General features: G+C 35.8%; 1 protein-coding gene across 1 annotated transcript in view; it reads left to right on the top strand.

Annotated features, from left to right (window-relative positions):
* SMCHD1 (structural maintenance of chromosomes flexible hinge domain containing 1) overlaps window positions 1-26,387 on the top strand; it is a 93,693-nt gene that overhangs the window by 48,226 nt on the left and 19,080 nt on the right. Inside the window, exons 20-36 of the mRNA XM_082479587.1 lie at window positions 600-744; window positions 989-1,085; window positions 3,155-3,227; window positions 4,920-5,059; window positions 6,073-6,207; window positions 7,085-7,312; window positions 7,979-8,127; window positions 10,075-10,163; window positions 11,315-11,433; window positions 12,101-12,268; window positions 13,535-13,660; window positions 16,341-16,420; window positions 17,871-18,028; window positions 21,818-21,933; window positions 22,376-22,437; window positions 25,569-25,656; window positions 26,047-26,178. Of these exons, the coding sequence (XP_082335713.1) occupies window positions 600-744; window positions 989-1,085; window positions 3,155-3,227; window positions 4,920-5,059; window positions 6,073-6,207; window positions 7,085-7,312; window positions 7,979-8,127; window positions 10,075-10,163; window positions 11,315-11,433; window positions 12,101-12,268; window positions 13,535-13,660; window positions 16,341-16,420; window positions 17,871-18,028; window positions 21,818-21,933; window positions 22,376-22,437; window positions 25,569-25,656; window positions 26,047-26,178 (2,105 nt within the window). The remainder of the gene's footprint in view (window positions 1-599; window positions 745-988; window positions 1,086-3,154; window positions 3,228-4,919; window positions 5,060-6,072; window positions 6,208-7,084; window positions 7,313-7,978; window positions 8,128-10,074; window positions 10,164-11,314; window positions 11,434-12,100; window positions 12,269-13,534; window positions 13,661-16,340; window positions 16,421-17,870; window positions 18,029-21,817; window positions 21,934-22,375; window positions 22,438-25,568; window positions 25,657-26,046; window positions 26,179-26,387) is intronic.

Raw genomic sequence — 26,387 nt, 5'->3', positions numbered from 1 at the left:
ACCATTTAGCTCAGCACTGTATTGCTTCTTTTTTTCAAAGGCTACTTGGCCAAGACAGTTTGATTCCAGAAATCATTACTCTGATTTACAAGCTCCCATTTTTACTGCTCTGTTTGGTCTCATCTTTTAGCGCCTAATTAGAGGCAGTGTAACGGGGACAGATTTCACAGGAAAGATGCACTCAAGATTTCTTTTTCAAATACTCATCATTACTCATCTTTATCTCTCAAATTTGGGATAGCTATAGAATAAAAATGTTTTGTTGCATGAATGATTTTATTTGAACAGAATTAAAGTAATTAAATGTTTAAGAAAAGCTGTCCATAAGGAACTGGTCCACTTTCAGGTGCTGTATCAATGTTCTAAGTACTTGGGAAGGTTTGGCTGCCCTGTTAATCTGCTATTATGTTTTAACTATTGTTTTTATGTTAATGAAAAAAAGGATCAATCAATAAACCATGATTTTGGTTAAACCGGTATTCTGAACAGCCTATTTACTTTGTGGATGAAAACCACTTGACTTAATTGCAGCCTTAATTAAGAAAAAGCCGATGAACACACATAATTCCTTCTAAAAATGTATTATTCTTTTCTCTTAGAGGGCAAACCAGAGAAGTTTTCAGTGGGTCTTTTGGAGCTTCCTTTTCGAGTTGGAGTACCTTTTAATATTCCTTTGGAATTACAGGATGAATTTGGTCATGCAACACAGTTGGCAACTTGCATGAAACCAATTCTTGAAGCTAGGTAACTCAACCATCTCTTTTTTTTTTTCTCTTTTTTTGTTTGTTACTTTTTTTGTCCTTTCTTCATGTGACACTAATACAGTAATTCATTGGGTTTTCTCTGCGTGATATACTGGATACTTTTGACATAAATTAACTGGCATTTTGCTTTTATTTCCATAAGAGTATCTGAAAGCATCTTGTATATCAGAACACTGTGTTTATTTTTAAATTGATTCTCGTTTGTTTTCTATGTGTTTTTCTAGTGGATTGACATTGAAGTATGGAGAAGTAACTGCAGGAACGAAGTGTGTCATTAAGGGTGTCACTGCCAGAGGCTGTATAAATAGTTGCCAGGGCAAGGTAGGCTGATCAATTTAAACTTGAAGTAACATATCTTTTAAAAAACAAAACCACGGAGCAAATAATATTTGTGTAAAATAGATTATCACGTAGTGTTATCTAAGTTTGACCTACAGTAATGACTACGGGTATTTCTTGGGATATTTTCAGATGATCTTTTACAGCTCTACCTGGAGCAGTATGTCTTTCCCACAGCTGCAGTCTGTTAGCTGGTGAGACTGGAGCTGGAGGGGCTGAGCAACGCATGGCTGTGTGGTAGAGTGTACCCGGCATGCTGAATCAGTTGTCTTAGTTTAAACTGGTGCTGAAATAGCATAGGGAGCAGTGAAATATTTCATTCTTGTAGTTGAGATGATGAGTAGTAGCAGTTAATATATGTGGTAATACTCGAGCTTCTCTAGACATTTCCAAAATACTTTTTTCACCTCTGTAGCAAATATGTCATCCAAATCAACTGTGTTACTGATGCATTCTCAGCACCTAATCAAGCTGCTAATTTACTGTAAAAACAAAAACCTATCTTACATGCTAAAAAGATTTCTTTCATAAAACAGATCTTAATGTTTGTGATAAATAATAGATTTGAGGATTTAAAAAAAGAATAAATAAAAATCATGTGTATGGCATATTTACACAGTATTCTAACCAGGTCCTAATCCTTTCATTTAGTTTTGCAGTCCAGCATAGTAAAGACAATGCTAGGAACTGATGTAACTGAAGATACCTCATTATACTGTTGATATTTTAGCTTAGAAAAAAACAAATATTGTTGCTGGTGGAAAGGTGTGTAAAAAGAAAAGAGAGCATATACGTGCTTACTGAAAACTGGAGGGTGCCAAATGCAATAAGTTTTGTAGGTAAAGCTCAGAATTTAAGGTGACAGGCAAGGATAATGACAGAAGATAAAGGCAGATTATGGGAAATAAAGTGTGTAGGAACAAAAGTGCCAGGCTGTAACAAGACGTAAATTTGGTGAGGGGCAAGACCAAGAGTCATTTAAGGAACCTCCGGTACAGAAATAATACCATACCATAGTAATAGTCTCGTGTTGCTTAATTGCATAAAATGTCAGAGACAATAAAGGAACTGGCAATGAAAGTAGCGGTTCTAACGTATATGAAAAATAGACTGTTCAGGATGATAATGAAAAATAATGGCAAAAAGCAGGATGGTGGGACAACAGAATGTTGGCTGTGTGGGCAGCCATCAGCTGGGGGGCTCATGTTTGATGTGACTGCAGTTGTGATGAACCTCCCCAGGCCTTTCTGCTTCTCTTACCCAGCAAACCAAAAGAATTGCCTGATGGTTTTTGTCCAAACTACAAGGTGTTAATGTGGCACATACCCTGTCAGGCATGGGAAAGGCGTAAGCCAGGATTATGAAACTAAACCTTTCCAGAGGCAGCATTTCTGAACATGTAAAAATGACAATTAATGAATTACAACTAAATATTCTCAAATATCAAATATATAAAATATGTAATCATAGAATCATCTAGGTTGGAAGGGACCTTTAAGATCATCAACAGTGCAATAGTTTTTTTTTAAGTTGGTGCTTTTAAGACTATTGATTAGACTGCTTCATTCTCTGATTTTAATGTGAAAATCAGTTTTAGTGATGCAGGTCTACAGCAGTTGTTTTTCTTACAGCCCTATTCAAAGATGAGATGGATAGTAATTGTGGTGCCTTGCTTCAGGCAATTAGCTAAGGAATAATGAACACAGAACTTGCAGACCCTTTCTTTAAAACTACTTTTTTTGGGAACGGATATGTTTTTTTTTCCCACTTAAACACCCTCTAAGCAGGACACCACAAGTTATGATAGCTGCTTTTAATGATTTCGGAACCATGTAGTTTAACATGTAAATCCTGGATGGAACGGCTCTGGGAATAACAACATGAAAAAGATAGGTCTTAGCACAGGAAAAAAAATCTTGATTTATGTAGCAGTGCAAGAAAATTTGGATAGACTTCTGAAATCTACGTACATGTGAATTGACATGACTATGTGACATAATTTATGATCTGGTTTTGTTTAAGGTTAATATTTAAAATATTCTTTTCATTAGACCTTTAATATGAAGGTTACTCTTCCTGGTTTGAAAGAAGACACACAAATCTTTAAAATAAGATTGCAGCCTGGTAAGTATCCTTAAAATAATTATTGAATTTTTGTTGAACTTTATTCTGACATTGTTAATGAAATGCTTCTTCTCCCAAGAAGCTAAAATATTTAGTGAGGCACAAAAAAAGAATATTCTAGCTCATCCAAATGGTGACTGAAACTAAATAAAGCTGAGGGCATGTCATTTTTGGCAGGAATAACATCAAACTCACAGCCCAATCTTGTCCATTATTCTAGCAGTTGGAATTTGTCTGCTTACTGGAGACTGATTTTTCACTCCTTTTTTTTTTTAATTAGTCTAAATCTCTTTCTAACCTAGGACCATTGAATGAATTTATCTTCTTGATTTTCTTCAGCATTACGCCCTTTAACCTGTACTAATCTGCATTGACTTGTTCTCCCTGTGGAAAACATCTGTGAATGAACAAGTGCTCATTCTGTTTCTTACTCCAGCAAAGGGGTGGGGATTCTTTAGCAGTTGGGATTGTGTCTGAAATTTCAAGTGTTGCATGTTGACTTTATCATAATGCGAGAGAATAATATAGAATTTCTGAATTTCCACTGCCCTAACCAGAATTTTATGTTTTCTGGATGTCTTGGTACTGAGGATTCCCTTATGTGATACCTGTTATCCCTTGTTACCTGGTTTTTTTTGGAAGATAAGGTATAGTTTGAAGGCTGATTTCTGGACTCCCAGATTACCAGACTTCAGACTTTCCCATCTCATTTTGCAGAGAGATTATGTTACTTCAAGCTCTGTTAGGCCAAGAACGCACAGTTCATTCCATTATTCTTTATCTTTTGAGGAGTTAAGGCTTCATGTAGAAAATGAAGTGGAACAATCAAGACAGACTGTATAGTGTATGGCTTAGTTATTTACCTTGGTCTGAAGGCAGCTTCATGCTTCATTAGAATCTTTTGCTTTTGGCAGTCTAGGGATGCTTCACTATCTCTTTCTTCTCATGGGACTTAACCTTAGCTTTTAAAGCTGATTTTTGAGGAAGAAGTGAATAAAAGCTATTTCAGTCTTTCCTGATCGTCAACCAGTGAGTTTGAAATGGAAGCTCTAATGAATGATGCATAAAGGATGTGTATGAAAAATGGCCTTCTTTGTTCCTTCAGAACTTGTATTTTAATAGTAATCTATTACTTCCTTCTCTTTTTTAAAACTGATAGAATAATTATATGTTCCAAGGGGTAGACTTACTTGAATAGTTTCACTTTACTATCCAAGTAATGCCAATTAAGTTTTCTTTTGCTTTTCTTTGCCTGCAAGTTGTAGCTGTGGTGGCTTTGGTAAACTGCTGCACATCATGATTGATCAGATATCGCAACATTAATATATTTGGGTTTAACATGTCAGGAGAAAGCTCCAAGTTTCTTTTTGATGAATGTGAATCCGTATAGTGTGGAAATAGCACTATATCATGTGTTTACACCTTGTATATGCTGAAGTTCTTCATGGCTGTCTAACTGTTCCTTACTGTATTCATTCAAAAGATTGGCAGGTGGTATGTATTGAAGAACAGTAAGAGTCTAAAACTTCTTGGCATAAACCAATACACATGAATTGGTCCAAACTGTTTGTTACCACAAATATATTGGTAGCTTGGCTTCAAAAACTTTTTGAGATAGCAAAAAACTGAAATCCAGTGTCTCACAAGTTACCTAAAATATAACCACTGTTCTACAATTGTACATTTTTACAGGCCCTCCTCGTCAGCTGAAAGTAAAACCAGATTCTGAAGTTCTAAGGATTGAAAATGGTACAGCTTTCCCCTTTCAGGTTGAAGTGCTGGATGAATCGGGAAATATAACAGCACAGCCAAAGTTGATAGTTCATTGTAAGGTAAACTGCCTTTTATTATGTGCCATAAGGATTTTGATGCTTACTTCTTAAAGGGCTGGGAAAACAGCCTATTTTGGCATCTTGATAGACTTTATTATCTCTAATAATGCTTTTAAAGTTTCTGTAGCTTGGTGGCCATAACTGTGCCTCCCTTGTTTCATCTATTATGAGTCATTCAGTAAGTTTCGGAATCAGAGGAACCTGGCCTTAGAAACGGAAGACAAAATTATGTGAGGATATATAGCTACACTTTTAAGGTATTTTAGGTCATATTTGCCATATACAATGCTAAAATTTATTAGGGAAAAAACATTCATACAGCTTACTTTTTATATTTTTTTTAATATGAAAATGCAAGTCTACTGCCTAAAAATAATACTAGATAAGACTATTTTCATAAGCACTTATCTAAGTTCAGAAGGGTGTTACTGTGGCTTTTAGAAGTAAAAAACTTTTGCCCTTTAGGACCTAGTTTTTTTTTTATATCAAGAAAAGGACTTTTCCAATACCAGTCAAATCAGTCTTCCAGCAAGAACAGGTAAACAAATAAAAATGTTTTTCCCACTGCAAAATAGTTTGCATTACATTTACATTTTATGTGTTTACATTCTCTTCCTGTAGACTGGTTCTGCAGTAGTATGTGGATGTGTTGAACTTGATACTTAAATTCTGTTTAATGTATAATTTTTAGAAAATTAATGGAAAGTTTTATTTAACACCATAATTGAATTATTGTCATATTGGTAAAAGAGACTAATGTTTATGTGTTAATACAAAACAGTTGAATAGATAGTAAATATTATTTCTGTGACTTCTTCCTTTCTCCTACATGTCTCTTATCACCTGTGAAAAAATGTAGGTGTTGATCTTGCAGGCTTCTGGAAAACTGAAAGCTATCAAACTTATCTGTAAATAATCCTCTATATTTTTGGACTTGTACAAATAATCATTTCTGGAATAATCCTTCTAGTTCTGTAAAAGAAACCTGAAGTTTATTTTTACATTTTAAATAGTTTTTAGGTGCTTCAAACCTTCCTGTGTATTCTGTGGACTGCAGTAATGCAGGAACAAACATTTTAACTGGTCCAGTTATACATGTACAGAATATCAAGAAAGACCAGATCCTGAAAGCAAGGATTGAAATACTTGTAAGTATTGGTTGGGATGTTTGGTGAACAAAAGATCGAAAACAGTTTATTGTGCTGTCTTGCTAGTGTGCTGAAGTCTTTTATGAATCAGCTTAACCCCCAAAAGTTACTTTTTTTGGTTACCGTAAGCCTGATAGTCAGGTGGCTGCACTTTTTCCTCTCTGGGAAATCATAAAAAGGCAAAGAGGTTTTTCCATTTTTTCTTCACCTCTTACTCTTTATTTCTGTGATCCCTGAAGTGTTTCAGAAATATGGATTATTTGTCGGATTTTTCTTCACTTTTTTACACTCTGTATCCTTCTGACAAATTGCCTTCATTGCATAAACATTTCAAGCCAGAATAGGTATGGCAACATATTCCCCAAAACTTCAGTGAAGGATACATTTTTTTCAAAGGTTAGAAATCAATAGCTTTTTGTAGCTTTTCAGTCTTAAAGCTCTTGAAGTTTGAATTTTTTAAATGCTGTTGAAAATCTCAGTTCTCTGGAAGTCAGGAGAGCCATGCTGTTGGAGGAGATAAAACCTGCAGTGTTTTACCCTGAACAATGTGTAAGCAAATACTAATATGGCAAGATGACCTATATGAAAGGATACTTACGACTGCTCTTAAGAAGTATTTTGTAAATTGTGTAACATAGTACTTTTGGAACAGAAAACATTTTCTAAATAGTTAGTATAAATTCTAGTATCTGTTCAAAGCTGTAAGTATTCTGGCATATTCTTTTGATTTACTTTTGACAAGTCAAGCTATTTCCATGTTTGGCCACCTGATCACACCTGGTAATCCAGAGTAGTGCCAAAGGCTATTATGGAGTGATATTTATGCATATATGTATATTTAATATCTTAATTATGTATCTTTTTTCCCCATGCATAGAATTGTAAAGAGGTGCCAGCGGTGGAAAAGATTATTAAACTTCTTCCCAGCAGTCATGTTGCAAGGCTACAGGTCTTAAGTATGGACGGACAAAAAGCTATTCAAATTAAACATCAGGATGAAATTAATTGGCTTGCTGGCGATGTCATGCACAACCTTATATTTCAGATGTATGATGAAGGAGAAAGGGAGATACACATAACTCCAGCTTTGGCAGAAAAAATCAAGGCAAGTACTTCTGAGTAAGCAGCACCGTAATGTGGGGGAGATATACAATGCTGATTCTCTAAAACCCATAGACATCAGACTACGAAATAACATTCCTCAAGACTGTATTATTAAACATGGGAACTCTCTGCTTAATAAATTTTTAAAAATCATTTTGTTAAAGTTGTGTCCTTAATGAGATAAAGACACTTAATGAAATGTTAAATAATGCTTTAGGGTAGTGCTTCTCCTAAAACAACAAACGTAGTTATGATTCTTCTAAGATCTGGGGTTTTCCCAGCATTTAGGAACCTTGAATAGGCATCTTGCTTCATAAAGATTTGCTTGCCTATCTTATCTCTCTGTCTGTGTACATATGTGGAGCCTAATACAAAAGGTAAAGCTTCACCAAATTATGTGGCACTTTTTTTTTGTGAGGTTTCCTGACTCAAGATAAGTGAGGGAAACACTAATGTATGTTTTGTTTTGTTAGGGTTTTTTTTTTTAGAGTAATTTTCTGTATTTGGGAAGATAGCATTGGTTGCTGCCGGGAGGTACACAGACTTTCCATTGAAAGCTTCTGTTGCTTGTGTGTTACTTCAGCACATTTAGAATCACCGCAGATTTATTATGTAGCTAGTCATTAATAATTTAGCTTTTGATTAATTTAAGAAATTTTAATTTTAGGTTAACTGGACTCCTAAAATTAACAGAGAACATTTGATCCAGGGATTATTACCTGATGTAAAAGTACCTACATCAGTAAAAGATGTACGTTACTGTCTAATTACTTATCTTGATGACCATGTGTCTTTGGAGAGTGCGTTCACAGTCAGGTTTGTTCATTTGAAATACTTTTTATGAACTATACTGTTGGCAAAGGATTGTAGATCTGTATTTTGAGGTAAAAAAAAATCGTTCTACAGAGGCTGAAATAATGAAAGCAGTTGGCAAATTAACAGGGGAATGTAGGTTTGGCTGGGTGGGTGGAGGGTTTTAAGCAAGTTGTTTACAGATGAGAACATTACCTATGTGACAGACTCCATCAACATCTGTTTGTATCCAGCCCTATGATCACTTTTGTAAGTATACATACACTGAAGAAGATTATGGCTATCTTTGAGAACTTTCAGGAAACATTAGCTTATAGAATAACTAGTTTTAATGAAGAGTCAGGTCACTGGTTACCAAAGAGCAGTATCACTATGAAGTTAATAGTTACCATTACAGAGGTTATTAATTTAAAGCTAAAGATAGTATTTTGCCAGCCAAATGCTGGATGCGTCTGTATCTCAATCAAAAGTGACAGGCTGTAAATTGAACTTTAAAATTGCCTGCTTATCACTCTTAGTGAATCTAGGCAGTTAGCTCTACTTACTGTATCTTTATAAAGTTTGCTAAGATAAATCTGATTCTAAATTACTTTAGTGTATTTCATATGTTCTTAATAGGTTAAAATTAAGTAACTAGTTCACAGCACACTGATGCCAGGGGTAAATTTACAGCAATTAGGCATTGCACAGATCTGCAGTAGAGAAAAAAAAAAAAAAACAAACATGACTAAGCAATAAGTTTCTTTAAAATATTGGGAGCATAATGCTTGTAAAAAGCTGTCCATGGTACAGCTCTGTCAGAGACAGAAAAATTTTCAGTTAAGTAGTATTTTCTATTTTAAGAAGAGTAGAAAAGCAGACTGAATTGATACCTCTTTTCTTAAAAGGAAGTAGAACAGTGGATTGATTTATTGAATATTTTCAATACATTTTTGCTTGTCACTGAAAAGCAGTCTGAGATCACGGAACTTCTATTTAGGGGTTATTCTATTGTAGTTGTCATAAAAATTAACTGGAGGTCATTCTAATAGGATTTTTAAAGATCTCAACATAATTTTTAGCTTAGAACACAGAAAAGGAATAAAAAACATTGTGTTGGATAACTCCTTAAATAACTTGCAGATGTCAGATAACAAATATTTGGGGAGGCAGCACATAACATATGTTAACTTTCAGCAAGTAAATGGAAGGAAAGTCTGAGATTGTTTAAAAGCACCCCAGAAAATATTTTTGAGACTAGTGTTAGGCATAGTTTAGGCTGATGACTTCTGCTTTGTCATAGCAAAAGAGGAAAGGGAAATATGATTTTTCTTTTTTTATGGTTGTTCATCTTCTCCATCGTTTTTTGTAATGTGCTCTAGTTTTGTTTTGCTTTTAAGGAAAAACTGTATCACTAAAAATTTTAAGCTGTGTTAGTTGTAATCGGGTCCTTAAGAAGTCAGCAAATATTTTTGTAGCAAGGGAGGCTGATACCTTGTATGTACGTATCAGGATTAATGCTGATATTACAATTGATTTTACAGTAATAGATGTATTTTAGCATGTAGACAATGGTATGTTACTTTGGCTTAGATATGTTGGGATTTTATTTTTTTTTCTCAAGATTTTAAATGCTCCAAACTTGAATTTTGCTTTATCTGGATAATGATCTGATCTGTGGTAAAATACTGGTAGGCAAGTTATTATAGATAAGGTAAAATCCCGTAACATTGCTGTGGTTTGTTATGTAAGCAGTGTCTGATAAGCTCCCCCTGGTAAGACTGAGATGAAAGCTACTATGTAACTTGTGTGCACATTGGGCTTGATCTTCTAAATATGTGCAAGGATAAAATAAAATTAAAAAAAAAAAAGTCAAGTTTCCCATGAGTGATAACAGCTGTATGTTTTATCATGCCTGCTATTATGTTATAATGAGAATGATTATAAGTCAATTTTCATATGCTGACTTAGACCACATCCTGATGAACCCAAACATATTAAATGCAAATTAAAAGGACCAAACACACTGCAGATTGGTGAAGAACTACAAAGTGAAATTGGTGAGTATTTGCATATTCTTTAATTTCTTGTAAGACACATTTCTTTTTCTTTGCAGTTTATCAGCCTGTTATGCATACAGATGTCATCAAGAGTGAATTAACTTCAACTATTTTAAAATAAAAAATGGGTTTACATTTTCATTCATGGAATGATGATCAGACTTCTCTAATTGCCATCTTACAATTCTGGAGTTACTCTTCGATAAAATTTACCTCTTGGTTTGTACATTGGGACATTCACAGAGTTCAAATTGTTTGTAAATTTGTGCTGAGTTCGTATATTCTGAAATCTTACAGGCCATAACAGCATTCAGACTATTTCAAAGGCGTACACTTCAAACTGAAACATTTTAAGGTTAACTTTAATCTAAGAGGAAGGCATGTGAGGCATCAGTCTTGTCATTCTCCTTTGGTTTCTATATGCAGTTGCTACATGGCATAGTAAGAAATTAAAAATTCTTACAGTATTTTGGGACATTAAAAGCTTCTGTGTGAGAGAAGAAAAGCATGTAGGACAAACATTGAAAAACAGTTTTCAGTTTTAAGATTTTTTTTTTTTCTTTAACCTTATAGCAAGAAATAATCTTTTTATTCAAAAGAAGTGGGAAGCACAAATATGATATGACTATAGATACATTTTTTATACGCTTTTGATATCCAAAAGATAGAAAGACTTTATCAATGTGTATAAATGCTTGAAGAATTGGGTGTAAAGAAGATGGAGCCAGGCTCTTCCCAGCAGTACCCAGTGACAGAACCAGAGACAATGGGCACAAACTGAAACACAGGAGGTTCCCTCTGAACATCAGGAAACACTTTTTCACTGTGAGGGTGACCAAGCACTGGCACAGGTTGCCCACGGAGGTTGCGGAGTTTTCATCCTTGGAGATACTCAAAAGCCATTTGGACATGGTCCTGCGCTACCAGCTCTAGGTGGCCCTGCTTGAGCAGGGGCGTTGGACCAGGTGACCTCTGGGGGTCCCTTCCAACCTCAGCCATTCTGTGATTCAGTGATACTCATGTAAATTTTCACTATACTGTCTATATGTTTTATACATTTATATTCCATATGTTGTATAGTGTTTCATTAAAGCAGCTGCTGAGGTAATCATCTTAATAATCACTTTAATCATCGTCATCTTTTTTAACAGATGTAATGATTACAGATCAGTATGGAAATCAGGTTCAGACAGTGACATCTGCGTGTGTAAATTCCCTAGGAGTTTCTGGGCCTGGACTTGACAAATCAAATTTGAAAATAACTTGGCAGGTATTTATAAGATGTCATACAGTTTATTTCTCTGTGGCCTTTGTGTGGTAGTTGTCTTAATTATGTCACACAGAAATGAACCAAAACTGTGGAAAAGTAGTCAAACACTGGTTGGTAAGCTGTGAGAAGATAGAGACTTAAAGCATGAGATTGTGATCCTGTTTTAAGGATACAGCAGCATCTGTTAAAAACCTTATCACTGCTGCAGCTATACAATGTGGGGGTCACTTCACTTCATCCTTGAGTCAGGTTTGCTTTTGTTTCTAGTCGATTGTTCTACACCTTTTCTTCTGTGTTTGTTTATGGTGGTACAGTTGATTTTATGATCATTTGAAGAACTTGTAGAAGAGACTACTGATATTGTCTGCCATAGTTTAATTTAAAATGCATTCTATACCTTTTAAAATAAGTTGTACATAACTCTCATACATTGAAAAACAGGTTCCTGAGAAATGCTTGAGTTTGAAATTGATCGCTTCTTACACAAGAAATCCATTTAAATTTAACAAAGGGAATAGAATTTGTAGTTTCATTTTTAGTCCAGTCTCACAGTGAAAACAGCAAATAGTGTCTAGCAGGCATAAATATTAAAATAGCATATTGAAAAAATGAATAAATTACCCTTCCCTTTATTTGTTCTTGATAAAATCTTTTTATTTCTCAATAGGAAAGTACTTTAACAATGAGAGTAAAAGGTATTCGGTTTAAACCATGTTTACTTGGAAGCAAAGAATTGTGCTTCGCTTGGCGTGAATTTTCTGACTTTCTCAGAGTAAATTTAACTGCAGGATCCCCTGCTAAATTGCAGTTTGTGGACTGGCCAGAGTTAGAAAAGGTAAGTTGAACAGTTTTTATTTGGAAAAAAACAACGGCCTCACTAGTCAGCAAGTCTTTTATTTCCAGAGCTTTTTGGAGCACAGGATTCAAAGCTGAAAACCCTGATTTATTGGTATTGATACTTGTAAAATCGTCAGAATGTGACAGCTCCAGAGACATTTTTTTTCTTTTATTCTATACGCGGTAACATAGCACAAGCAAAACTAAGTAAGTATTTTGCAAACTGTCGTAATTGTGTAGACATGTTTTAAATGGGACTGTAGATGTGAAGCATCTAACTAGCTGACTACATTAGTTTTTTAGAAGTAAACTTAATTTGGAGTAATATAACTCATATGTCTTGTGTTTACAACACTGTATTTCTTAGTATCTCTCAGACGGTTTATTCTGTCCCATTTGCCCTCTATGGATGTATTATTCTTTTCTTTGCTGCAGCAGTTTTACTGTGGGATGGATTCCAACAGCTGTCTTCCACTGCTGTTTGCCAAAGATACTGTCCTTAATGGTAGTAATAGTTTACAGTTCATCTCTCCTTTATCTGCTATTAGGGTTTTTTTTGAGGTTTAGGATGTAGGAAGGCAGCCCCAAATTCACTTAAGTTTATAAGTGGTTACAGTCAGAAAGTGGGAAGGGAGTACAGTACTTACATCAAATGAAAAGGATCGAGATTTTTGGTACCATCCATTTATTTTCTGGGATTCCTTTAATTTATTTTTCGATGATTACTTTGGCTATTCAAGTGATAGTGCTGAAGTTGCAGCAGAAAGCAAAATAGGTGAGTGGAAGCAGGTAAAAGAAAATGGGATCTCTGAGTAGAGAACAGGAATAAAGATTGGCACGTTGGGAAAATGGTGAAGGAAGTTATTGAAGAAAAAAGTGAAACAAGAGGTTCAGGGGGTATCGTAACTATTTTTACTCTCTGGAAAGCTGTCAAGATATATCAGAAGTTCTAGGCTATTTGCTCTTTCTACAACAAGGAAACTGTTTGATAAGCCTCTTCAGAAACATGTCCTTCATTTTAGTCACATCAACACGAGTAACACACGCAATTTAATTCAAGTAGTGCATTTTATAATGGCAAGAGAATGTAAATGGGAAAACTCTAAAAATACGTTCCTGGAGTTTTACAGTTCTGTTATGGTCTAGCTGTTATGGGAGACAAATAGTATGGAAAAGGCAGACATTGTTGCTCTGGGGATTCCTGACCTATGAATGTCTGATATACCTAGAAGAGAATAGTATAATGCATTTTTATCTCTTCCAGCCTGTTTCAGTGATTAATGGTAGAGAATTGCAGAAGCCCCTTATTGTTCAGTTGTGTGATCAGTGGGGAAATCCATCTCCTGAACCTAATGTCAAAATCAGCCTTACAAAGAGTAACAACTTAAAGGTAAGCATAGGCCTTGTTATGTGAACTTTATTTAACACAAATGTTGTCGTGTCTACATTATCTTCCTCATTTTCAATACATTTTTGGAAAAGCGTATTGTAAGGGCACAAAAGAATAATTAATGCCATATAATAGCAGTGTCAACAAGTAACATAAACAGTTCCCAGGACAGATTGCTGATGTCCCTTTCATTATAACAATCACATATATAATAAAAGTGCTATAGTACTATGTCTAAGCGTAATTCGTATACATTCTGGACCTTCTACTGAACCTTTCTGCAAATCTGCATGCACACCACATGACCCCATCCCCCACTTCATCCAAGGTGATTTAATGAATAATGATAATGATGATATGGTCCAAACTGGCAACCCAATAATTTTTACCTGGTGGTTCTTTGATTGTAGTTCCTGAATATATGACTTATGGTCTGTATGTAAAGCTAGTCAGAAGGGTTTGCTTCCTACTTGATTATCCCTGTGAAAAGCATTGATGGTATAAACCGAATTAAAACTATGAGGATGCACATCTAACCCAAATTTAGGTGGTTACTGTCCTTTCCATATGTGAGGTATGGGTGTCAGATGGTGTGCACATTGGTCTGTATGAAGAAAAGCATTTGACAGGATACTCCATTTGTTAAAATTTTGGTTCTTGTTACTGGAAAAAAAAGAAGTCAAACTGTCAAACGTTCCTAACTTTCAGTGGGGAGACTTTTATATTGAATGTGTACGTTATCAATACAGGATATATTCATCCACCTCTAGACGTGACATTTTTTTCATGCAGGGTTGGTTTTGTTTCCTTTTTGTTCCTGCTTGCAATGCTTTTGTGTTTCTCCGTTCTCACAGAACAAACAGCAGCCAAGAACTTTCTTTTGCTCACCCCTCAAGAACTGTGCCACAGCCTCACCTTTCCCACAAATTAACTATGCTACTATTACTTATTTTTATTGGATATTTTTAAGGAAATTTCTTATATTTTAAGCATTTTTCTTCTGGTTGTTGTGACTATCTTGCCATAGTAGCCTGCCTCATAGTTTGGGATTTTTTTTGTTTGCCCAAACTACTGCCTTTACAATGGTGACTGCAACTCCCTGGGGCTTCTAGTTACGTTGTTGTCGACAGCAACACTATATGGTTGTGTTGCCTGATCAAAGAGATGTTGTGGTGGCATGCTGTGTCTTTTCAGACATTATGCCTGAATGTCTTAGGAACTCTGCATGCTCTTTATCTAAGTGCGATGTGCCCAGGATAAAGTGTTCTGAAAGTCAAGGTGGATCGTTGTTATAATGTGTTTATTACAGTGCACTCTCCCAGAACTTAAGACTGGTATCATTTCTAAGAATTACTTTGATGCATTAGCAGAGCAACCAACTGCTCTGTGCTGAACAGACATCAGATCAGTATTTATGAGTATCTTGGAGAACCTCTTCAGAGAACTGTCTTGCCTTGGCATTTCAAATAAGTTTTATGCACAGTCTCCCAAAGGAAATGAGAAGCTTCTGGGAACTGAAGGTGTCTGTCTATATTTCATATCCCGTCCTCTAAGTGTCCTAAGCCTGATATTCTGCAGTTGCAGCATGCATTTTCTGTACTCCATTCTCTATCTTACAGGTCCAAAACTAAATTAGTATGGCTGAACAGAAACGTTCTAAACTCTTATGTGCAGCTCAGTAGTGGAAATACACAAAGCACTGGTTTCTGTAAAAATAAAAACTTTCCATTCTGTGATGTACAGTAATTTCAAATACAGACTTACTCTGAGTTGAATATACTCTTCAGAAGAATTTATGAAACATCTTGCAATTTATAATATTTCTTAGTATATCTTTGCAATGCTGCCTTCCATTTGAGCCATTAAGCACACCTTTTTTGCCATTGCCTTTCTCTAGTGACATGGTAGGATAAATTAATGCTTCCATAGCTGATCCATTGTGAATAAACTTTCACAATTTTTGCCTAATGTAGTTTCATTCTTTTAGCTTACTGACATGAGATTTGGGAAAGAAAATAATTTTGGAAGAAGATTGCCCACTTCAAGTATTCCAAAAACATTGTTTTTGTGTTAGTGGACACTAGACATTTAGTCTCATGAAATTTGTGCTGAAGTAGCAAAGGGAAGCAATTTAATGCCAAACACTATTCAGATAATGACAAACATTTGCACTGCATTGTTGTGTTACATCATCAATGCAAAAGTTGATTTCCCTTATTAGAGAGGAATTCGTTACAGAAGAACTCAAAATATATCCATATCTTCCTCTGCTGTCCTCCAAACTTAAAGTTACTATCTCAGGTTCTTTTGATACAGTGACAGGGTGTTTCTTAGGTAAGGCTAAGGTAGCATGCATGTACACTTTCAGAAGAAACAGCTTCTGCTTACTTTAAGAGTGCATTAGTATCCTTTAAGATTCATACCTGTTTCTGTGAGAGGATAGGAATTCTCTGTCTGCTACACTACAGTTCACTTTTTGAAAGTTGTGGTTGATGAGGAAAGTGAAAATACATTCAGGTTAGAGTGTGAATACTGTATTTGTAGCATTGTCTATTTCCCTAATTTAGAGTGCAAAATTACAAAGAAAGACAGTATGCAGGCAAATGAGATACACATTTTGTTCAAAAATTTGATACTCATTCCATGTCCCTGAAAGAATAAAAAATATTTCTTTTGACAGATTCTTCCTTCAAACCAGCAACATAAAACAGATGAACATGGTAGGGCTAACCTGGGAGTTATTAGTATTCATGCACCTAGGTAAGTAGTGAAAACTATATGGAAAAAAAACTTGAATTCAGAAATGTCGCTTGCTAGATGTGTTTAAGATACACATTTCACATTGTACATACCAAGAATTAATCTAGAGTTAAGGTCAAACATTTATTACTTACATGCTGGTGGAAGGCCAGATAGTGAGCTTTAAGAAATTAAGCACTTTACTGAAAAAGAATTTAATAGCTGCTTCTTTCGGTCTTCTCAGAAGTTGCTGCTCTGATTTTCTGAATCCTGTTTTTTCTGGTCATGGTAAAACACAGCTTATAATTGTCAGCCTGTACCTAGTGCAGATGCTTGCATAAACCACTTAAAATGTTTGAAATGTACAGGCTTCAGGTGACTGGATCCAGACGCTAGGAACACATTTTAGGAGGGTTGAAACCCCACTTCCTCTGGGTGCTATCCATTGTTTTAGAGGTTTAGATAAAGTGTCCGAAAGAATTTTAAATATATATATTTATTTTTTCTTGTTTGCAATAGAACTAGTGGAAGTCTTACTTCCTGCAGGTGTGTGCTGTGGCTCCTGCTTCTTCATGTCAGTCATCCTGGCTCCCCTTACACTCATGTCCCATCTGACTTTTCAAATTCATTGTTTCTATATCCTCCTCATGTTCACAGTTGTGCTACCCGCTCCCTGTATCTTTTCTTGCAAGGCTAGGTTGGCTTTAGGTAGCTTAGAAGCTAGCAATAAGTGCATGTTCTTAAACTCCTGACCATTTTTTTTGCATTCATGCCTGCAGGACTTGACCCATAATATTTTTTTTGCATTTGGAAGAAAATATATTTTAAATGCTATTGATGGTGCTCAGTGTATTTATAATGCCTGCATCTTGGTAGAAGAATGTGCTCAGTGGTAACATCCTGCATTTCATAGCATAATCGAAAGTCGCTGGGGACTACAGTCTCTATGCAGTTAAATACCGTATTCCTACTTCTGTTAGAAATACTTAGTTTTCAATTTTTTAATACTGTAAAAATAAAAATTATTCTATAGCTATGAAATCGTTATATACTTGCAATGCACTTTGCTAGATGTGAGTTGTACGCAGATTCACACTGGAAACCGTCAAAGCACAATGCTCCTTAGAGAGCGTTTTAATTAGCTGTGTTTGCTTTCCACCTTACTGTCTTCTGCAACTTAAAGCTGTAGTTCCTGGTGTCTTACAGACAGGCAATGAAATGTGATCAAGCTAATTAATATTCAAGGAAAATTAAATTTAATAAGCTAATTTAATAAGCTAATATCTTAAGAATATCTTAAGCTTATTATTTTACTTGTCTTAACTTTGCATTGACTTCCATTTTTTTCTTCCCTTTCCTACATAATAACTTTTAGATTTTTTTATCATGTACATGATTCAGACTTGAAGTGTGTTGAAAATTGTCTTTTGAGAAGAGATATAACAGTTTTTATGATTTCTGTATATTTCAGGGGAGAGCACACTTTACAGCTTAAAGCCTTCTACAGTAAGACCACACTAGATTGTCCTATAATCACATTCAATGTCCTGCCTGATCCTGAGAAACCTGTCCGCTTGAATGTTAAATATGACAAAAATGCTTCTTTTCCAGCAGGAGATACCTTCCCTGGTAAGTGTAAAGATTCTTTTGTGGAAACCCATCACTCAAGAGCTTTGTAAACATATGAAAAACTATTTTGATGATTCTCCTGGTGTATTTTGTTACTTTTTTTTTTTTGTCTGTGTTGTCTCAGTACTTTGTAACACCCATATCTGAGACATCTGTAACACCTGGAGAGAAAAGATATGTACATCATCTTTGGAAAGCATTTCAAAAGACCTCTTATTTATTTGTTCAAAAAGATTGGCTTTGTCTATAAATGGTAAAACTACAAAATCTCTTCTCTGTCCTTAGTGAAATACCCTATTTCAGTTTTTTACCTTCCCCAAAGATGATCTTGAGCTAGTTCATGCATGCTTTCCCTCATCTTATTTTCTGTGGAATAGTAACAAAGTAAATAGCTATGAAATTATAGGCCAACTGTGAGCCAAGAGGAACCAAAAAGTGATCAGAAGTATGCCAGGGACAGTACAAAATATTTTCACTTGCTGTATTCTCTCACAAAAGGACGATCTTTGCTTTCTAACTAAGGCTCCTGAGTCATAACAGGCAAAAAAAATACATCTCACGTTATGTATCCCAGTAGCATTCACAATAAGGAAAACAGATAAAGAAGAACACGTTATGACCATAAGGAAACATCTTTTGCTAAAAGCAAAACAGAATTTGAAACCTTTGCTTTTTCCTATAAGGAAACCTCAGCATGAATGAGAGACCTATACTAACTAATTCCATTAGTTCAGGAAATAAGTCTTCTTTACAATAACCATGGGCAATATGGTTCTTGAATTTGCTAGTGAAATGTACACATTTACTAGCCCTTCTTCGCTAAAATTTTTGTCTTTAATTTGCAGTAACACATTTTGCACTATGGAACCACAATACAAAGATATTCTTCAGAAAGCTGAAGTTTTGTCTGAATAAGTTAAATAGAAAGCTAGTAGATTCTGTCACTTTAAATAGAATACCATATTAAGGAAGGCAAAAAAAAGAAATTAAAAAAACAAACAAACAAAAAAAAACCCAAACCAAAACAACAAAAAAAAACATTTGAGACTTGGGAAGCCTGCTGTATTTTGTCAGCGGTACCTGTGAAGGAGAGTAAGGTAGTTTCCAAACTATTTTTTTTCCCCATTTGATCTCATCCTTTGTTTAAAAAAAAAAAAAAAGTTAAAAAATCACATTTGAATCTTTGATGACTTTTAGACCTATTTGATTAAGTAAATACTAACAAATTTCCTATACTGGATAGTATTCACTTAAGAACTATAAGGTAATTTAGGCATGAAATTGCTAAATTATGAACTCTGATGTGCTAATCCTATTTAATTTGGCCTTTATTTGAAAGGAATAAATTAAAGTGGCAAATTTGATGCAGGTTCAAAAAGTTCCAGGAGAGGTCAGGGAAACTTTTGATCAGTAGATATGTTTTCAGTACTGGGCAGTTGTTGGAAGGTATATAAAGAATATAATTAAGTTGGTACATGGATGAATTTGGAAATGGGAGCAGGTTGGGAACTACGTAACTTTTTTACAGGAAAATGGTGCCTTGCAAATGTGTTTGAAGGATTTGATAATTGTGTGAATATGAGTAATCCTGCTGATATAGAGTACTTGTTTTCTTAGAGAGCTTTTGGCAAGTTCCTTACCCAAGGGCTCTTAAAGAAAGCTGTTACAGGACACTTCCTATTCTTCAGTCTTTTTCATGCCAAGGTGGACTTAATGCCAAAAAAAGTTGTCTGTCTAAGGAGTGTTTTCAGTTCTGTTGCTGTTTCACAGTGTGATTTCAGTGGAAGTATCTGAATTTTTCCTGCCTATTCTCTGTACTCCTTTGTAAATACTTCCAGATTACCAGATTATAAACATCTCTCAAAGGTGTCAAAAAAAATCAGAAAATCTGCTTCATACAAATCCATGTGTTATGTGTCAAGCCTGAATGAAATACCTGCAATGTTTACTCAAAATCTAGAACAAAAAGGATTTATTTGTAGTACTTGGAGTTGAGAAGTAGTATGCCTCCCACAAATACGAAGTCTGTGGTATGTGGGCTTGTTTCTTTACCAAAGCAGGTTCATATTCAAAGATAATAATTATACTGTCATAACTTGATGAGCCAAAATTTTTATGGAAAGAGGGTTTTGTTCTTTAAAATACTCCATGCAGTGTTATGAACTTAACTAAATTCACAAGGTATTTTAGTTTTGCCTAGAGGAAGCATAGTATAGAATCAGAATCACAGAGTGGTTTGGGTTGAAAAGGACCTATAAAGATCATCTAGCTCCGACCCCCCTGCCAAATAGAATTTTTTCAAATGTAGTGTGTAGTATAAATCATCAGGGTTTGAGAGAGGAAGAGAATTAAACAGCTTCTTCAGGAGGTAACAGTATATATGATATTAAATTAAGTGAAATTAGATATCAAATTCCTTATTAACAGCCTCATATTTAGTTAACATCCTAATTATTGGATTTACTGGTGAGCTCAGGTACACCTGAGGGCAGGCAATGAAGTCCTGGAGGAAGTCATACATGAATTTTTCATACACATCAAAGCACAGTCCTTCCTTAAAGTGCAAAATTCCATTCTACATGAACAGTGCAGTTTCAATTACATGCATGAAATCCACCTGTAACCATAGTGTCAAAGTGCTTAGTCCACATTTTCAAGTAGAAGCAGCATAGCTTCATTTTGGTTTGGATTCCGTTTCCTTCAGACCACTAAACTTTCTATGGAATATATAGGAAAAGCTGATCTTTTTCAGATTGGGATATAAAATGACAAGTATTTTGACTGCAGAACCAGTCACAGATCACAGACTCACAGAATGTTAGGGGTTGGAAGGCACCAACCAACCCCCCTGCCAGAGCACGTACACCTACAGCAGGTTGCACGGGATGATGTGCAGGCAGGTTTTGAATGTCTCCGGAGTCAGAGACTCCACCGCCTCTCTGGGCAGCCTGTTCCAGTGCTCTGCCACCCTCAAAGTAAAGTTCTTCCTCATGTTTGGATGAAACTTCCTATGTTCAAATTTGTGCCTGTTACTTCTTGTCCTATCACTGGGCACCACTGAAAAAAGACTGTTCCTGTCCTTCTGGCACCCTCTCTTTAGGTATTTGTAAGCATTGATAAGATCCCCCCTCAGTCTTCTCTTCTCCAGACTAAAAAGACCAAAGTCCCTCAGCCTTTCTCGTAAGAAGGATGTTCCAATCCTCTAATCATCTTTGTAGCCCTTCGCTGTATCCTGAAATGTGTCCCTGTCTTCTACTTCTAACAGATTTAAGTATATGATATTATTCTGTAAGGAGTAGCCAAACTCAGATTCATAGCCTGAGTCCTTCATTTTATTAGTGTGGCTAATAGATGGGGAAATGGTAGTGGCATCGGTACAGTCTTTTCCCAACTACTGTGCCTTTCTCTCCAGTAGTTCAATGGCTAAAGCACTTGGAAGAAAGAGGGAGATCTGGAGTTTTTGTGCTTGAAGGAAGAATCAGCTCCTTAATTAGTTAATGATTGTTCTTTCCTGAGAGCAAGAAGAAGCCTGGCTTGCTATTTTGTTAAGAAAGAGAATCTGGGAAAGGCAGACTTGAAATTCAAGGGTTTTTTTTAAAGCAGTTATTGGGTAAAGTAGGTGTGTTTTTCATAGCTGTTTTTAATTTTTTTGTTGTTTGGGTTCTGTTTGGAATGTGGGTTTGTGTGGTTTTCCTCTAGGTATGAGGGAGACACAGAAATTCATGGCGTTTGGTCTTCTTAATTCTGAATAAAAATAATCCTGAAAAAAAGTGGGTTTTCATTCTACAGATTTTATGGTTAGTGTTCTTTCTGAAGATGACAACATTATTAAAAATATTAATCCAGCACGGATTTCTATGAAAATGTGGGAAGCACAGAGCAGCGGAACAGGGATACCGATTGATGTAAGTTATCAAAATGTGTTTTCAGAATGGGTATCAAAATGCCAGCATAGGACAAACACTTGCATTAGAAACTTTCATTCGTTTAACTTGGATCAATATCCTGTTGTGGATTTTAAATAACAAGTATTACATATCAATCATATTTGCTTATCGATATCTGTCCTGTTACAAGTTGTCAGACTGTTCAAATGTCAAGACTATAGTAAGGACAAAAATGCTGCTGCTCTGCAGAAGCTAACTAATCGCAGGGAGACTATTAAAAGTTGCCGCCCTGAAATTTGCAGAGACTCTGAGAATTAAGGATAAATTATATATATATATATCTCATTGAATTACTGTATGTTATCAGTATTGCAAATCATTAAGGCTTGATAGCATATTACAAGTAAGGGACTTAAACTTCCAGTATACTGTATTAAATTTTTTGCGTCTGTGTTTTCAGGTTACAACATTTAGCTGTAGTAAAGTGAAGGATGACAAGGAAGATGGCTTCTTCTACTTCAGGTATGCGAGCATTTATTTTATAATTACTGATGCAACTTACTGTACAGTATGCATAGTTTGAAATAGAAGCAAGTTTTAGATTTTGATATTAACAATCTTATAGAATTAGTATGATACAGTGCTACAACGTGGTAAAAGATATTAGCAAGATGCAATGAACATGAAGGTTGACTTCGTCCCTATGTATGTTTTATATTTGTTTAATCTGAGAGTAGAGAAGAGGAGGAGTCTAAGATAATATATTACATTACGTGATGAGAAATGCTAGCAATGAAGGGACTACATCATCTACTTGTCACTTGTCTAGTAACATTCCTTAATTCTTTTCAATGTTACGTTTAACTGCTGTAGAATTGCAGGCTGGACAAAGTGGACTTAACTCTGATTTAATACCTTCTGTTGCTGTATGCTAACCCTGAACCATGACCCTGTCAGTTTAGTGGTCTTTCCTTGGGTTACTTATTCAGAGATGATGTCTTAGATGACAGGCAGCAGAACTGGAGCTCATTATAAGCTGGTGCTTGACTGCCACATTCTTTCTGCATCTATTCCTGGCAGGCACGCTATGGGATCGGCTAAATAGTTGTGGTACTGGCTGTTGATTCAAGCTCTTGCTTCCTAGGAACAGACTTTCCTTCTCCTTTTAGAAAGCAGACGCTATGATCACCTTAATGCAGCAGATACCACTGTTGCAGACCTGATCCTGGTTCCTGCATCAGAGTAACAGAGGCTGCTGCAGTTCAGCTATGTCAGGATTCCAGGAGCATCTGAGTAGCAGCACTTTAAGACGTGATGGGAAGTTTCCTAACTTGCCTCTCATCTGTGGCTCTCCTCCCTTTCAAGGTGCATGATAGAGTTCAGGAAGCCAGGCATGCCATTTGTAGTCCCTGGGAATCTATGTGCTTTCAAGACCTTGATGTAGCATTAGGTCTTCAACACTACTTTTTTTCTTGGGAGCAAGTTTCTTGGGAGCAAGTTAGACGAGGCTCAAATCCAGAGTTCTGACCCAGCTTGATGATATGCAATGCAGATGTACCTCCATCTGTAATTCCCTCTGTCATATCCAGCCAGGAAACTATCCCATCTGGGAAAGCAGTTGATACAACCTTGTTTAGTCAGTCTTTTTAGTTTCTCAGATGGTGTATGGCAACATAATTTAATTGTATATGAAGCCTTTTTCATTTAAAAGATTACAACTAATTCAAAAAGCAATTGAAGCATGGCTTTTTATATCATTACCAAGATCTGTCTTTACCTTGAAGGCACTTAAGGTTCCAAAGCCTTCTAAGGCTTAGTCTGGCAGCTATAGCAAAAGAAGTCTCCCAAATAAGGGTGCAGTTTTGCTTTTAACAGAGCAGAGCTTTCTGCATGTCTAGCCCAAGGTTATGGCATGAACTTCTCCAGAAACCAAGGGTCACTGCAGACTTGCGCCAAGTATGAGGTGCATTTCTGTGACCTCGGTCTTTCTGAGAAGCTCCTAGTTACATGTGCAATTAAAACATGAGAACTCTCTAAAACATTATCAAAACAAGGCACTCTGCACCATGTATTTGTACCTCCAGAAAAAGAAAACTAGGAGGAGTGTGCCACTGTGTAGCCATGCTAATAAACGTTCTCCTGTGAAAAGCACTATGGTCGTCACTTTGATATAAACTAACCTATATAGAGTTGAATACGGAATTATTAAAATCTTGACATTAGTACCTGTAGTACTAGTTGTCCACAAATGTCCAGAATTAAAACTCCCTATCTTTTTGAAAAATTTGAAAGGACAGTAGGTAGAGACTACCCATTAGCAGCCCTTGTAGGAAAGTACAAATTGCTCATGGCTGCCCAGTGTCTGTGGCATCACTGTCTATCACCTGGTTTCTCTCAAGTTCTCCTATCCTTGGCACAGTCACAGGTGGTTTTCATCTATTTAACGTCGATCAGTAACATGGATGCTGTTACACAGTCTTACAGCTTTCATAACAATTGTGCAATTTCTTCTTTTCTAAAGCATATGTCAGTTTAGATGGTGTTCAGCCATGAGAGCCTTAGCAGATTATTTACAACTCCATTTTTTAAATGCATCCTGACAAGGCAGATGCTACTTTCAAACTTAACCTAGATAAAATGCAGAAAAGACGTAGAATTGTTGCTTCTCTATATGAAATACCAAAAGGAAAAGTCATGGCCAGTTCTAGAAATAGGTAAAGCTTTGGGATTGGTTTTATTTTTAACAAGTTAAGCATTCCAGGGAATCTTGCATCTTACTTCTTCCCAAACAAAATCAGATGAAACAAATTGTTTAATGTTATTGACAAAACAGATAAAATGCTGTATGTTGAAAACAAAAATCTCATTAACCAATTCAAGGGTGCCACAAGTCTTCCTCTCCAAGTAATGTCCGAATCTTGGTTAGAGATCTCCTCATATGTTTCTAAGCATTCGGAAGTCAGTGCTATCCCTTGTTTAACACTGCAGCAGTCTTCTGGATGCTGTGTGGCTTTCCTTGCTAGGTGAAGTTCTGTTTATAGCAGCAGACGCACAGTTGTCTGTCTGCCTTTCAGATTTTGATGTTAGGGGTTCTTTGCCAGTCGTCTGTACTCTGTAATGCTGTAAGGTAGAATGAAAACTCTTTTCTCTATATTCAGCCTTGGCCACTGGTCCAAGTTACCCAACTTTGTACGCTTTCTGAGTAAGAGAAGGAATTTAGCTACCCAGATTTAATGTAAATTCAAGCCAAATTATTAAATGTGGAGATAAATTGTTGTTGTTGCAGATCTCAACATTTCTGTGCTCTCTTTCAGTAGTTTTATGAAAAATCATTGAATGGAAAGTGAAATGAGGTAGACTTGCAGATTTCTGAATAACAGGGCCACAACAAACTTCCTGTGAGCTAGTTGAGACAAACTCTTAGAGGAGACTTTCCTCACCCAAGCTTCCAAAAGCCTTATTCTAGCTCTTGGGAAACTCTCATGGTGTTCTTGCTGAAGGAGGAGTACGATGGAGAAGTACTAAAATACGTCATGCCTTAACAAGACTCTCTAACTAGTTTGGAGGCCTACTTGGAATTGCTTGCATGCTTACATACTTGTCACTTCAATGTTGACTCACTTTTGCTTGGTTTTGGTTTTTGATTTATTTAGGGATAAAGTGGTTCCAGAGAGAGTGGGCACTTACAGTATCCAGTTTACCTTTGCAATGGATAAGACAAATATGCTCAACAGTGACCAGGTTTGAATCTATAATTAATTACATGTAGCCAAGAACATATTATGATGCTTTGTAGATTCAGAATGCAAATAGTTTCACTTGCAATCTTTACAAACAATTATATTTTCATTTTTGATAGTTATTGTTTTCAAACTGTTGATTATCAAAATTATGTTTTTATTAGCTTTTAAAACTGAGCAGAAATCTTGTGGAAAATCAAAGGTGTATAATTTGCAACCTAGTAGAGCTGGTTTATGATCATGCTAATTTATTTCAAGATTGTCAGTAAATTTCATATGCATTTGTTTCAGTATTTTTTTGAGCAACCCATGTGTGCAGGTGAATTGCAGTGAATGACATCAGTCTTTATTTTATTTTGTTTTATTTTATTCTTCCTCCTTTTTCTGCTAGATTATAGTTGAAGTTGTACCTAATGACCCTGTACGCTTGTTACCTGATTCTTTACCAGCTACTCCAGCAGTTTCCAATGTTCGAACTCTTACTAGCCGTACACTGGTCAAGGATTTATACCTCCATGTAATGGTAACTATACTTTAATACAAAATCATAATTGGGGAAATATATGACTGCTAAAAATACGTTGAATTTTGCTGTAAGGCACTGCTGCTATCTCTTTGCAGATTAACTTCACATAAAAGATATAAATCGGTGATTTCCAGTATATGACAGGTGCATCTTGTTTTATTTACACACAGATGACCAAAACTAAAACATGCAATCCTTGCTGTCAG

The sequence above is a fragment of the Vanellus vanellus genome (assembly GCF_965231255.1).
Source record: "Vanellus vanellus genome assembly, chromosome: 2".
Lineage (NCBI taxonomy): Eukaryota > Metazoa > Chordata > Aves > Charadriiformes > Charadriidae > Vanellus > Vanellus vanellus.
The sequence above is the reverse complement of the archived record's forward strand: the minus strand, read 5'-3'. Positions and strand labels throughout refer to the sequence as shown.